The sequence below is a fragment of the Anarhichas minor genome, unplaced genomic scaffold (assembly GCF_050575085.1).
Source record: "Anarhichas minor isolate MPS153535 unplaced genomic scaffold, ASM5057508v1 ptg000040l, whole genome shotgun sequence".
NCBI lineage: Eukaryota > Metazoa > Chordata > Actinopteri > Perciformes > Anarhichadidae > Anarhichas > Anarhichas minor.
The window spans coordinates 6,509,447-6,525,163 of NW_027466486.1; the positions used below are offsets into that span (position 1 = coordinate 6,509,447).

A 15,717-nucleotide genomic window follows, 5' to 3' on the forward strand; every position below is an offset into this window, starting at 1 on the left:
TGCTCTCAAATATTTGCGCATTTGGTGGCAAATTGGTGTTTGACTAATTCTCCCCCATTCATCTGGTCTTCATTGCAGGTAAAAGAATTCTCTGATCTTATATGGAAATTCAGTCTTACCCTGGTTTCTTGTAATTGGGTGCACTAGGTATTACCCCTATGTTGTCTGAACAGAGCCACACTAATCCAGATATTCTCGTTGGTCAGGACTCTAGACCAGAGATGATTAGCTCAGTAATCAGTGACTGATTTAAGTCTCGTGTTTTTGAACTTTAAGATGCCATGGTTGCCCGTAAAGATGCTCTCTGAGTCACATTTGTCTTGACAATTTAGAGCAAATGTTTTACGGTCACTTCCTGCCTTTGTGAAAACGATGTCTCAACTGGCTCTACTCACACTGATAGTTAAGAGAAGATTTAACTGGGTCAACAGTTAGGAAATCAGGTTGAAACCAAACAATGCAAGAGGTGATAGTGTGATAGTGTGTGTGCGTGAGTGCCTATGTGTGTGTAGGGGTGGGGGTCACAGGGATGTTCTTGACTGTGTCATCTCCAGCAGCTGTTTCCCTCAAACCCTGCCTCGCCCCCTCCTCCCCCTCCCACCCCATCGCCTCACAATGAAACCAATACAAAGGAACAGGAAGTGCCTCCCGTTAACTGGGGCCCAATCAAAGCCATCATTATTCCCGTGTCAGAATTTTTACAGGAAATAGCTTCTCAGAAAATATGCCAGCTGTGCAGGGAGTGTGGTATTATTGTCTTATAGGTCTTGTCTGTTTTTTTTTTTTTTCACTTATCAGTCGCTGTTAACAAAAGGACACATAGACCCGTCTCGACCACGTGCGCGGCACACTGTCACTGCTGTGCGTTCATAAGGCAAGCCAGGCAATGTGTTCTCTGGGGCTGGGTGGTTATTGTGCGGCCTGTGAAAAGGGCTCCCCTGCTGTGCCTGCACCGGCTTATTTGGTTCCCATCCTGAACCGAGCAATTGTCTTTTTAAACCCGTGCGAGGGGAGCTGAGCCCAGAGAGCACACAGATGCAAGAGTACATACATGATCGCACACACACACACACACAGCTTTGCCTACTGAAGCCGCATCTGTAAGAACGCCGCTCAGATTACAGCATAAACGGTGGGTTCAGGTGAAGCCTAACGTTTGCCAGATGCTGCGATAAAGTCACCAGGAGGTTAGCCTAACATTGGAGTGTTGTTGTTGGTCGGGGAGGGTGGAATCATCTGCCTCCCTAACAAGAGGGGGGCACACATCTGGCTCAAAACAGAAAAGTCATTTATGAGCATTACCTAAAAACGAGCGTGAGCACTGGTGCTTTTGCTTATCTGTGATATTTAAACAGCAGAGTTTAACTTAAAATCTTGAGATCGATCAGTTTTGCAGCTGAGAAGTAAGGTAGCTCCTCTGTTTATCTGATCTTCCGTTTGTCCTCTGTAATCTCTCTGTCTCTCCGAGGCCTTACAGACGACTGGAGGACAATAATTAACTCAGTCACTCTTCGCGTTGACACAGGTGAGCACTACTCGGGTTGTTAAACAGTCATTATAGGGCTGCTGTGATGTGAATGAACACACACACACACATTTGATTGACCACTAACAATGTCATAGCTTGTCTGTCACGTTAGGCTGAAGCCTATTCAGTTACAAAATGCCACTGTTGACTGTATTTATACTGATTAGATAAAGGGGGTGTCCCATTTGACCGAATCCTCCACACTCTTATCCTCTGCTGACACTCAACATAAAATCCACAAGTGGAAATATCTTTTCACTTGTGCCCTTTGTGAATACAATGCAGAGACGCAGTGATTTCTATCAGTTTAACACAAATTCTCACCTCTCATAAACTGGGCTTTGTCAGGACATATCTCTTGTTTTGGCCAAAGGAGCTGCTCTGCGTCCTTCACTGTGAAGCTTATCAGCGGTGTTTGAAGTGCTCGTCTTTATCTGCGCTCACTGTGCTGAGGTCATCAGCCTGACCCAGTGGTCTCTATCTATCTGCCTTGCAGAAACATTTGAAGTACGTTTTGAGAGATTTTACGAGACTTTTTAAAGTTTAATTACAGTTATCTTGACTTTAATTTGATAGTATGACAGTGTACGTACAGAAACGGTAAGCAAAGAGAGAGGGTGATGACATATGGCGAAGTTTCCTGCCTCAAACTAGGAACGTTGCAGGTGTCTAAGCGGGTGTTTCGACCAAAAAAAGCACTGCGATTAAAAAAACAAATTGAAAAAGAAGTGAGAAAGTAAAATATGATCCAGGACTGCTAGATTGAGTAATACATCTACGAGTTTAATAGCGTATCAGAAGCCAACACACTGCCCAGTGTTTAGGTTAAAAATACTAACAGAAATGTGCACTTTGGTCTTTGATTGACTAAAGCAACGCTTCGATGGATGTGGTTGCATAGTGTTGAAACAACAGTGTTGAACCAGGTTCACCTTGTGAACTTTGAATTAGGCACATTCATTTCTGTAACGCAGTGCTAATGTCGGTTGGACCAACTCAACTACCAGGACACCCTCTCTATGATTACTGCATCCAACCCAATGCACCAGAGGATAGAGTTTTGTTTATGGGTTATTTTCTTTAATCATTTGGGTGAACCAACCTTTTAACATATCTTTTCATATATGTATTAGTTTTGTTTGAATTGCTTTTACTCCTTTACTCTTTTTTTCTGTCCTGCCATACAAATAACAGTAAACCTAAGTGCTTTCAGTTTGTCAGAACTGGCCTCTACAGACCATATCCCTCTTTTGGCCATTCTGGGGAATTAGAGGAAGAAACATTTTTAGAAATCTTGAGTGGCTTTGACCCTCCACTTTGGCCAGACTCTTAACTTAGTGGTGGGAGGATATTTTCAGCAAATTACAGAGTAGCCAGAGAATGTTAGCAGGAAGTGTCCAAAAAACAATACACACAGACCAGACATGGATAAACAGATATAGGCATTTCCTGGTAGTGTTACTCTCTTTAGGAGTGACTCATGATTATGTTACTTCAGCTTTTATTCTCACCAACAATACATACATTTTCAAGCATTTTTTATTATTTTTTTGCATAGAGCTCCTCATAAGCAGCAACAACAGCGATGACTAAGGTGCAATGGGTCACATAGAAGGTTGATGGTCTCTTAAACTCTGGGTCGTGGCCTAAAAGGGTTCACGGACACAACAAGAAGAGCAATACGTTTTAAAAACTCCCACTGCGAAAGACAACCACACTGGATCATTACAACATTAGTAACGTGATGTGTTTTCACACACAAAAAAATGTGGTTTCACACACAAAACCCGATTTAGAGTCGCTCCATAAAGCCCAGCTGTATATGGCAAAGCATAGCTGACAAGCTGGCAGAGTGTCCGTTTTCCCTGAGGCCTTATGACCATCACATGTTGCCGTGAACCGTCACACCGGCATGATTACAAAGCCACTTCAGAGGAAGAGGGTTTATGCTCGTGTTTGGGAGGTGGGGGTGAACAGAAAACTTACAATATGAGAATATAAATCACTCTAAATGGAGGAGGCATATAAGCAGACAAGTGTATGACAGCCAGACAGAGTGAGCGACAGTCCAGTAGCAAGGCCCAGGGAGTGTGTTGTTTTTGATTGGTTACGGAGCTCAGTAGTCTGTGTAAGAGCTTTTAATCAGGTCACTGAGAGCACAGACCTCTCTGCTCCCACTCTGCCCCCTCTGTCTGGAGGGCTCCTACAGGGGTGACCAAGAGGGGCACCACTGACCCAGATTAGGAAAGTGTGTGTGTGTGTGTGTGTGTGTGTGTGTGTGTGTGTGTGTGTGTGTGTGTGTGTGTGTGTGTGTGTGTGTGTGTGTGTGTGTGTGTGTGTGTGTGTGTGTGTGTGTGTGTTGGTGGGAGCGGTGGGAATCTGCTGTGTATCATGTCTTAGTCCCCACTGTTTCAATTCATTAGCAGCACAAGGAGGAGACAAGAGAGATGAGGAGTGGCAAGTGTGTGTGTGTGCGCACTCGTGTTCATGCATGCTTACATATAATTGTACATGTGTGTGTGTGTGTGTGTATATAGGGGGTGGGGACAGACAAAAGACGAAGTGTTAAAAGAATACAAAGCCAGTGACAGAAGGAGAAAGTCACTGCTGCAGCGCATCTTAGATGTCAGGGACCCACTTGACCTAGAAACACATGACACACACACACAGACACACACACAGGTGCAGAGATACCCACCAGGGACCTAATGGCCTCTGTCTGTGTGTCTCTGCGAAGCCTGACCAGCTGAACCCCTGCAGCAGCAGTGGTAGTCAGCCTCCTCCACGTCTTCCTTTCTCTCAATCCCTCTCTGACTGTGCTCAAAATTGCATACTAATATACTGCATACTAACGTACTCAATCAGTATGTACTACATACTACCTACTAAATTAACAATTACCAGCAGACAGACTGTTTACTTTCAAGTATACTCAAGCAATACGTCTTCTCTGCATCACATGACTGTATTGATCAAAACGTTACTGGTCCGACTTCAAGGCAAATTAAAGTGATGAATATAGAGTTAAATGTCTTTTCTAGAGTACATTACATGTGTGAGCTCCCGCATTTTTCTTCCTCACTGTGCCTTAACGCCACTCGCCATCATTTGTAATTCTTTTATCCAACTGCTAATTATTTAAACCATCTTCCTCGCAGTCCCCCGTTGAACGATCTGAAGAGCCGCAGTGCATTTTAGGGTGGTTGTGTATGTCCAGTAAGCTCACGTCTCGTACTCAGAACTTCTTCTTTAATCTAGTATACATCCGGGCATTTCTTTCTAGCTCCACGTACCATGCAGTTGGAACGCACTACACATTGAATTTTCCGTCATACTTAGTGTGAATAGTATACACGACTTTGAACAAAGACTCTCTCTGTCTCTTTCTCCTTTCTGTCACTCGCCCTCAAGTTTATCCTGCAGTCAATTTCCACACTAATGTTCCTCAACTCTCTCAGCTCGATCTCTTCATTGGGCTTCCTGATCACCCATACAAATTTCCTGTTTGTATCTCTCCATCTTGCTCCCGCGGCCCATGTTGTCTCCTCACCAAGACACGTGCGTGGACTTACGTTGTGTGGGGTCTGCGGACGAATTGAATAGCTGTAGTGGGCCTCGATGACCGCGATGAGCATAGGCTGGCCAGCTGAGCCTGTCACTGCAACTCAACACACAGTTGTTGGCTAATTGGTCAAAAATGTTGGGACTGCTTTTGTTTCGTTTCAGTCATCTCCTTCCACTGGAACTTGCAGCTTTCTCCTCCATCTAGCTTGTGTTTCTTAAACCAACTGATCAAGCTGCAGTCTGAGTACTTACATTTTCTCCCGGCATTATTTTCAAGAGCAGTTTAGCATCCAAAATTGACTTCATTTGGAGGCATGAAAGTGTAAGAAGGGATTTGGATCCCACTCTCAAACACTTTTGGTGTCTTTATGTACAAGTCATGCTCTGTGTGGGGTCTCACAAAAAAAAAAAGACCCAAACAGTGCATAATTACAAGGTCAAACTTCTAGTTCGAGCGAGTTTAGAGTGTATTCACCACAAATGTCCCACTCGCAAAACAACAGTAAGAACAGCAATTACTCAAGAGTATTTAATTATCATGGTTATCATCTGGTAGTCATCTGCAAATTGTGGCATGGTCTTGATTTGGGTTAAGGCTTAAAGATGTAGCTTCGAACTGAAAGCTCAAGACTGGATGTGGACCAGACTCTCTCTTCCCTGGCAAGGTGGAGATGACTAGCACACTGCAGACACTCATTTTGGTGTTTACTTGCTGGTTTGAAAACAGAGGAATGGTTTTTAGAAGGAGAAAATTGGGGCTTGCAGTGCTTCCATTAATGGTCATCCAGTGGAGGACTACAGCAGCAAGTTCACTGTCAGCTCTTGAGTGGCTGTAAATAATCACTCTGACTGCTTGACAGTCTGTTGGGCAGGCTGAAAACGGCAGCAATGTCTCTCCTGAATAAGTAAATAATCAAAAGTGATCATTTACAATTCAGATTGTTAACCTGTTCCAAGTTGTTTGAGAGGAATGATGTAAGGTTTTATGACTAATCAGTTCACCATCACCTACACCAACTGGCCCCATGATCAGCGAGTTTGGCCTTTACTATGCTTACACAAAGCCAGATGTTTATCTTCATTGGATGGCTGCCGGAATAAACGGACTGTTCCAGTCAGGGACGATGAAGACGACAAAACAATGGTATGACCAACAGCTGGCAGCCTCTCGGCCCACCACACTGAACATTACAGTCGGCTTGTTTTGGCCCTATTTAGTGGCCATGGGCTTTATGGCCTTCTGTGGCTTGTGTCCCACCTGCAATTCAGTTGTGTGTGGAATAAATGGAGGTCATATTACTGTAAAAAATTCACCGCCAAGGACATAAACAGGGCCACCTGACAATATGATAATGACAACACCAAAATTCTCGCAATGGACAGCGCCAGTAGTGTAAAACTATTGCCTTATGTCACTGACTTCTGTTGTATTATGGTTTAAGGTGCGTTGTACCTCCAAGCACCACATTACCAAATTTCCATTACCGCCATTATCACAGCAGGCTGTGTTTAATGGAACATCTTCTTTTCCACAAATTGATTTTGTTCACTCTACCATACATTTTAAGTGATTACTAATTAGTCGCAAAACAAAGATACAGATGTCTCGGTCACCCTTTCTGTTCACATCCAAATTGTATTTAGATACAGTTGGAACGGACATTTGCTCACGCCTGAGATTCTTACTCCTTGGTTCCAGAAATCCTACAATTCCCATGATGCAACTAGAGCATCTCTGTTATAATGTTCCTTGTCTGGCAAAAATACATACCCACACCTTTCAAACCCGACAGATTATAAGGCAGACTTTCTGTCAAAAATGTGTTGTCCCAAAGCAATGTTTTTAAGTATTATGTTTCGATTTTGTCCGCAACAGATTTGGTCTGTTAGATCCCCATATGTTTCAAATGGGTTCAATCACACCTGTTTTTAGATCTGGCTCAACCAAGATACCTTATATTTGAGTGTTAACCAAACAGCCACAGTGTCATAGACATAAGAGGCCGCTCGATCCTGTTGTATAGAGTTTGCAGTGCTTCTTAACAGCCACAATGGGCCCATGTTGGCTGAGTGAATGAATCAATGAATGAAGTGCGTGGGCGAGTTTCTTTTGTAATACATTGGGCATCCTCTCATCTAAAAACTAGGCAATATCATTATGCACAAGCTTGAACAAGAGACTGAAAGATAAATACCAAGTGACCAGTACAAATCAACAATGTGCATTAAATGTCATGTCGCCGCCCGGGTCACTAGTGACAACATTTCTGGATCTGTAGGCTGTTCAAAGCCGACGGAGAAGACTGTAGCGTCTTTGATGAAGGACAGAGTGAAAACAGGGAGCAGAGGAGGAGGAGGAGGAGTAGGAGGAGGAGGAGGAATCCTGCACGACACACACCAGGGATACAAAGAATTAAGTTTCAGTGTGTTTCTTGCCACTTAATTATCCCCGCCAAGATGGGCCTGCACTTGTGGATGAAAAAGATACCCTTCTGTATACAACACTGCCTCTCCACATGGCAGTATGGTGGTTTCCCTCCCTCCTTCCGTCTCATCTCACAAGATGACCCTCATTACTCTACACTCTGTTCTGTTGTTACCAGTAGAAAGAGGCACTTTGTTTATGTTGAAAGAAGGTGCTTTGAGAGGTAAAGATGAGTGAAAAGGTGAGCTCTAGACCCTGTGGAAACACATTCAGTCATAGAGTTGAAACAGATGTGGAGGCTGAGAATTATATATATATTTCTTTTTACCTTAGTATTTGGCTGTCAATAAAATACACCGGATTGAAAATTTAATTGAGAGAGAGAGAAGTCTTAGAAGAGGAGAGAGAAGGGGCGCTGCTAATTATGCATGGCGATTGTTGATGGCTTGATTGTCTGCGTCCAGCTGCACGGAGGAGCGGGGAGAGGGAGAGGGAGGGCGGGGAGAGAGGCAGACTCACTGACGCCAGGCTCGGAATTCTCCCATCCATTGAAAGAGAGACCCGATTGTGTCCGGGGCCTTTCCGACAAGCACCTGATCCTTGCCCAGACACACTACTGCGTGTGTGTGTGTGTGTGTGTGTGTGTGTGTGTGTGTGTGAGAGAGAGAGACAGAGAGCGAGAGTGAGAGACAGGGTGTGTGTGTGTGTGTTTGTGTGGGTGTTTCACACAGATTTTACGCACTGAAAACTCTGGAATCTGCAGACAAGCTCTGTCATGGGAGAAAAATACTCTGTTGGCATTTTTGATATCCTAGAAATAGCTCCTATTCCTAGAAATAACTAGGGAATCAGGGGCGGTGCTTTCTTTGGATCATCGAAATCAAATGGGATAATGTTTGCGTCGACTCAACATGGAGGTCTTTAATCCCAAAACTGATTTGCCATCAAGCCCAGTTTGCTAAATCAGCAAATATACGAACAATTATTTTCCCACCAGACCTGGGAAATTTACTGCAATATTTGACTTCCCCTTGACATCTTTAAAAAAGATATTTAAGGTCAAAGTCTTGTTTGGATACTCTGCACCGCTCGCATAATATATCTTTAGAACAGCACTGGACTGAAGTCCTGTCTCACGGTTCAATATTGTGGTTTGCTCTAAAGTGAGTGACTCATCATACAGGGTCAACAGTTGTGGGAGGGGGGGGGGGGGGGGTTGATTGCCAGGAGAAAGACAGTGACTTGAACATGTTTTAAACCTCTGCATAATGGGGAGGATATCTCCAGCCGTGCCCAAAATGAAGATAACAACGCATAGTGTAATTGCTCATCGTCTTAAAATAGTGTGTTATATTTAATCAACTCTTTGTTGCATGTGAGGTTACATAATATACAATTTGACATAATTATAATAGCCTACCATTTAACCTAAAATTGATAGTTGCTCAGTTCAGAGTTGGTCAGACGGTTGTAAAATGTCTGGTGAACACAGGCCAACATCCTGGCACCCACGGACCGTTGAGCAGCCACTTTATCTAACTACTGTACAGGCAAAATGACATTACTTCACAGCGTAGAGTTAGACATGGGTTTGTCCTGTCTTTAATTATGATCTCATGTCGACTGCTTTCCTGAATACTTTTCATCACGAGATTCGTCTCCAGGCCCATGTTGGCGTATTCATCATTGCACAATTATGGAGAATTAAAAAAGGTTTTCCTCAAACTTTCTCTGAGTACAACTGCATATGGGAGGAGGGAAGCGTGGGGGCGTGGATCTGTGTCCGTGAGTGACAGGCTCGGTCATCCAATCGGATCTCTGAGCGCCTGTGCTTCTCTCCCCTCTGGTGCTGGACGGGGGAGGGAGGGCCGTCTGCCAAAGACGGGAGTGCGCGTTGGGGTGAATGGATGACGTCGGGAGGCTGGCGCCAGCATGTCTGGGACTGGCGCGTTAGATCAACACAGCTGGGCTGGGATAGGACACACAGCTGGCTCAGGCCTGCATTCCTCTACAAAACAGGATTGTGAGAAAAGGGGAAAATAAGACCCAAATAGGAGCAGAACGGGACGTGCTTTGATGTAAACTAAAACGGAGCAACATTTGGAGTTGTTAAAATATAATTTTCATAAAGCTGTTTCTCCTCAAAAGAGGGTTTGATTTTAGCAGTTTTTTAAGTGACTGCACGGATTAAGCACACCTTAATATTCTTTATGGGTTCAATTATTGTTGATCATTGAGGCATATGGGCTATAAGAGAAGGACTATAAACTATCAAAACATAAATAATCAGTCAATATATCCACATCCAATGACCGATCATCAGAATAAGCTGTTCTTAGCAATTTACTAATGTAGAAAAGAACCTGGCCTTCCACTGACCTTTTACCTATATTATATAAATATCCTATTTTCAACATTTTTATTTGTGGATGCACTTAGTGAGTCAAGCACACACATTGCTGAAACACCTATTGTACAAGAGGCTATCATAATAACTGTCTATATAGTTTTGATTAAGTGTTTTCAGTGTCTTGACAGACATGCAGCCAAACTTCATAAAGGATTTACAGCAATCACTAAAAATATGATGCATGATTATCCAACATTCAAGTATCTTTATTTGAGGAGACGTGTATTCGTCTGGAATTATAGCTTTTCGTAAAAGTGAGACAGAAACTGTGGTAAAATCTAGAATTAAAACGTCCATCTTTCCTTGCAGTTGCTTCTATAGTTCAGTCGGCTTGTTGTAAACTAAAAGTATTCCTCTTTTTACTGGAGATTCTTCAAAACGTGTAACGTGCCCCACTTTGAGAACTTCTTTCTGTCTATTTCAAACAAATAGCACCACCTGGAAGAGGCGACTAATTGATTGACAATCCCCTCTAGGCATCCCAGCCCTAATTTCCTCATTCTTTCCAGCCCTTCCACAAGGTGATATCAGCCAATGAGAATTGGCTTGCTGCTTTCAAGGGCCAATCAGAGCACGATGCGAGAAAGGGGCGGTCAGCAAGCGCCTAGTGTATAAAGACCTAAGCGTACGTCGCTGTCAGAGCACTGTAACGTTTCAGGACAGAGATAAAAGAAGACCCCAATAGGAGGAAAACCTTCAAAAACTCACACTTAATCGTCAAGCCGAGTCTTGTTGTTGTTGTTTCTGTATTCATCATGAAAGCCATCAGTCCCGTCCGCTCGGTGAGGAGCTGCTACAAGGCCGTGTGCTGCATTTCGGAGCAGAGTCTCGCCATCAACCGGAATAAACACTCGTGTCTGGAGGAGCCGGTGGGCGCCCTGTGCGACATGAACGACTGCTACTCCAAGCTGAAGGAGCTGGTGCCGAGCATCCCGCAGAACAAGTCGGTCAGCCAGGTGGAGATCCTGCAACACGTCATCGACTACATCTTCGACCTGCAGATCGCGCTGGAGGCGGAGGACACAGCCACGCCGGAGATGGTTTTGTCGATAAAGGTGAGGGGCAGATGCGGGCTGCAGCGTGGACCGACGCTAAATAGCAAGTCTTGTGTAGCTCTCTGCACTAAACGGATCTCTGCATTGGTTCTGCAGACGATAGCCGTTTTAATTTAAGTCGATCTGGATTTTGTAAAGTGTATTCCAGTCGCAACACGATGTGCATCCCCGCTTGCAGTTGATGTTGTATTTTAGTCTATTGTTCTGATGTTCTCCGATATGTGATGTTGTGGCAGACATGTTGCACCCCCGCACATCCAGTTATTCTTGTGTCTAATGCAAAAAGATGAAGAGTATTGTCTGCGTCTAACACTGCTTCATTTTGCTCTCCATTCAGACTGCGGACCTTGCACGCAAATTCTCCAAAGAAGAAGGGCGGTTGTGCCATTAAGAGGAAGGCAGATCGTGGTATGTATTTATTATTTGATAATCAGTAATGTATCTATAAATTGCTATTGTGTGTGTGTGTGTGTGCGTGTGTGCGTGTGTGCGTGTGTGTGCGTGTGTGCGTGTGTGTGTGTGTGTGTGTCATATTTTAGGGACACTCGCTTAGAATTCCAACAGTGTGTTGTTTTGACTTAGAAAATGACATAACTTAAAAATAAAACTTTTATAACATCAGCGAGAATAGTGTAGCCTTTGTTGAGACGAAGGTCTCGTTGCCCTCCACATTAGGGTTGCCAATTAGACAGGCCAGTGACTGTGTAGCGGATTCATTGCTATCTGCCTGGGGTTAATGAAAGTTCCATGCTAGGCGCCAGTCTGTCTGCTCTCCTCTGCAGGGAGGGGGGGGGGGGGGGTGAGAGGGAGAGATCTGACTTCACTTTTCTTCCTTTCTCTCCATGCAGGTGCAGGGAAACACATGTCTCCACTTCACTTCGGGCAAGAGGACAAGAGGGGCAGAAAGGGTGGGATAGGTATTTGGGGGAGAAGGAGGAGAAGAAGGAGGAGGGTTTAAAGAAGAAAAGACAGACAAAGTGGACTGTTTCCTAGATGAGTGGGGATCAACAGTGGTGCATGAGCAAGAAAACAGAGACTCATTCTTTGGCCCCTGGACAGACAAATCAACACACCAAAGCAGAAGCCAGGATTGGAAATTGAAAGCAACCAGCTTTGTACACCCTCCTCCAAAAAAACCTGGGATCCCCTATAGGTAGAAGTAGAAACATTGGTACATTGTTTTATTTTCCTTTTTTTGTGTGTTGCATTCCAAACCTACTTTGTGGGTTAAACTCCACACCCAACCAGAACCCTCTCTACACAAGTCTCACATCATCTCACATAATTATCCCTGTATAGTTTCCCCCCATCTAATCTGAGTTCTAATGATCTGGAGATTGTTGCAACTTTTTACGAATGTGTACATATCTGCTGTGGGTATGTAAGGTGTGAGTCAATTTGGATGTTGGTGTTTTTTCTGAATGGGAGTTTGGGTTTTATTAGGTATAATCAGAACTCTATACTAGAGTTAATTGTGAATGTTTGTAGGGATTGTGTTATTTCTACAGACAATGCGCTGTGAGTTTCATAAACTCTTAATTATAAAGTTTGCTTTGTATGTATGTTCTTATGTAATGAAATAAAAAAAAAAAAAAAAGATGAAACAAATTGGCCTTCGTGGTATCCATTTATGAAATAACGACTTGAGTGTTATTCAGAAAATTAAGGTGATGCTGACATGACTTTTGTTTTTGGATGTCAAGGAAATGCTGATACAACAGGATGTATTCAGATGAATCTTGAGGTTGAGTGGTTGGAAATCAAACAAAGGGAGTTTCCTTGAAGTGTTTCTAATTTTCCAAAGAATGAGTTCCCACCATGTTTACAGCAGTAGATCTTCCTTCATGGTGTCAGAAGAACGGATGTTACGTGATCAGAAACCAACCATTCCATCATTCATAAATCTTGACAGCACCGGACATTCATGACACCAGATCAACATGTGCAGAAATGTGTTTCCTTGGAAGCTGAAGAGCATCACCTGTAAAGTAGCATTCATTCAACTCTACCAATAAGAATACTTTTGAAAGACCTTTTTATATGACTGCTTCATTTGTGTAATATCAATTAGGTGGACAGAAATATTACAACTGTCTAAATTCGTGTTACTGTACTTAGCTGGTCTCAAAAGTTTACCAAACTACTCCACCTTGTGGATTCATCTAGAGTGTTAGGCATTAAATGTTGACATATTACCAGTCCCTCATCTGGACCATTAGCAACAATAAAGAATCTTGTTATTTACTGTCTTACCAAAAGAGATTAGCAACAAAACAGACTCCACAATATGTTGAGTTGAGTAAATGTACCTAGTTCTAACCTTCATACTGCGAATAATAAGGTTGCAACTCCATCTAGTGGTAAACATGTGTTATTGGCTCAACATGTTCAAGCTGGTGTAGCACTTAAAAACACACTGTACATTCTGGAGACTTTTAGGAAATTAACTACAAGGCAATAAATGCTACTTTTGTGAAATTGTTTTTAAAATCCATTTATTATTAAGACTGTTAAGGAAGTGATGAACTTGTTGGTAAATTTAATCTTACAACTTGACTTACTTACCTATACTATATATGCTCTTACAACCTTAACATGTTTATATTACTATCCATACTACCACCTATAGTGTATTTGTGTTTATACTACACTATGTATACTCCTGCACAATATATTTTGGCTACTGTATAGCATATTCATTTCACACTGCTCAAACTGTACATATTTAGTATATCCATATCTACCCCTTACTGTTTATTATTTAATTTCAGGTGTGTAGTTAGATCAGGTGTCATACTCGTTTACATTATGCTGTAAGGCATTAACGTTATTTGTACCTCAAGTATGCAAATCAGGGGATCCAATATACCATGAACACCTTGATTTATATAACCATTGCAAAGATTGGACGAAAAATTGGCACAGAGTAGAATCAACACCTTTTACAAAGGAAGTATTATGTGAGACTGCATTAGACAGTTTTCATCTGCTTCATATATTTTCTATGTTAGAATATATGGATATATTGACCATTTATGTGTTTTTAATTGAAAGCAGCAAAAAGATAAACCAGAAACAATCCTCAGGGCTTCAGTACTGAAGACCAGATCCCAGTTCACGCCACAAGATGGGGATGTTAAATTAGAACGCAACAACTCGTGTCCTCCTGACATCCCAGGAATTTAAGCACTCTGAACACAAGATAAGCTTTTTGCTTTGGATGTCAAAATGAACTTCTGCAGGTCAAGGGTTGCTTTGACATAGAAATGCAACTCTTTGACATTTGTACAAACCCAGATTGGTTCGATATAAGATTTAATAAACAAAGCAAGTCCGGCCTGATTGCAATCCATGTAACTCACCAGTCACTTGAAGTACATACAACCGACTCTGAATTGGTGCAGCGGTGTCATGTTTTAGCATTGGTCAAACAAAAGTCCATCGTTGTTGTCATTTGTGTTGATGTGATAGCACTCTGTTTGTCTGGCCCCATACTTACAATGACTTTAAACACACATGACACATTTGCTCCATTTAAACTAAACATTGAACTTGATGGAGTTTAGAAAACAGTATTCCATGGCAAGTAATATTATAGAAATAATAATGATATCATGGCTTTGCTGAATTACGTATACAGTATTGTGTCTCCAAGTGTTATCAGTCAGTTCATTTTAGTCCAATGCATCGTTGGACTTTGCAGTCACATTGGCCCAAGCTCTCTTATTAAGAAGACAGTGAAAGGTTCCCTTATCATTTGGTTAATATTTTTACAATTCAGGCCACATTAGATTACAAACAGGGATCACAAAATCTGAACAACTATGACTGGACAATGCAGCACCTCGAATGCATTGTACTATATATCTTGTAGTTTGATATGAAAGAGGAAGGAACGGAGGATGGAGGTGATTTAAGTTGCACTGTGTGGATTTACAATTACAATTCTGTCAGTATTAATCGTCTCTCTTATCTGTTTAATGTTGCAATAGTATGTGATATTCACAGTACATGTTTTACCCAAAAGAGAATTAAGAATAATCTAATCCAGTGTAATATGTAAGCAACTGTGTCAGCTTTTTCCCTCACCCAGGATCCTTTATATATGTATAGCATATAAAGTAATTTGGTGCTATATTGACTGAATAAAACATAACTAACTTAACTTGCTTTCAGAACATTATTAGATTTGATTGACTTGAAATTCTGATGAAATGTAGTTCAAAACGCAGCATGACAATAGGGCTTGCTTTGGATGGGAGTCTGCTTTGCCTTGGCCAATGGGGGTCATGTCGTATGGCTTGGGTCTGGTAGCTGTGGGTGGGGGAGGGGTTGTTTTCTTTCAATATCTCCTCTGAGCCAATAAGCAAGAGTGGTACTGAATGAATCCAATTATCATCTACAAACCATCCCCAGCAGCACCTTGCACCAGGCCACTATACTTTCATCAAGTGGATATATGGGTTTCCATGCGCAATGAACGGGCTCCTTTCTTATTATAGAAATAACCCATGAAAATATGTTTCATACATAGTAACATATTATTTATTATCTAACATTTCCCTTTAATTTCAATTGCAGTGTCTCCAAAGTTGGATTAAGACAGATATTTGAAAAATATATGCACTGTATCTGATTTCTCCACTTCTTCAGTGAGGCTAGACCTCATACATATTTCAATGTATATCAAATTACATATTCAAATATCACAGTCCAATTTTAAAATAGGAAATTC

At 42.2% G+C, this 15,717-nt stretch overlaps 1 protein-coding gene across 1 annotated transcript; it reads left to right on the plus strand.

The window, feature by feature from the left end:
- The first annotated feature begins 10,558 nt into the window (after positions 1–10,558).
- On the plus strand, positions 10,559–13,034 carry id3 (inhibitor of DNA binding 3). Its single transcript, XM_076108326.1, has 3 exons — positions 10,559–10,982; positions 11,320–11,390; positions 11,831–13,034. Exons 1-2 carry the CDS (start codon positions 10,683–10,685, stop codon positions 11,371–11,373), a joined length of 354 nt encoding a protein of 117 aa, XP_075964441.1. The 5' UTR covers positions 10,559–10,682; the 3' UTR covers positions 11,374–11,390; positions 11,831–13,034.
- The last annotated feature ends 2,683 nt before the right edge of the window (positions 13,035–15,717 follow it).

Coding starts and splice junctions, on each gene's coding strand:
- id3 (XM_076108326.1), top strand. CDS start 10,683: ATGAAAGCCATCAGTCCCGTCCGCTCGGTGAGGAGCTGCTACAAGGCC. Junction 10,983..11,319: donor AGATGGTTTTGTCGATAAAG/GTGAGGGGCAGA, acceptor CTCTCCATTCAG/ACTGCGGACCTTGCACGCAA.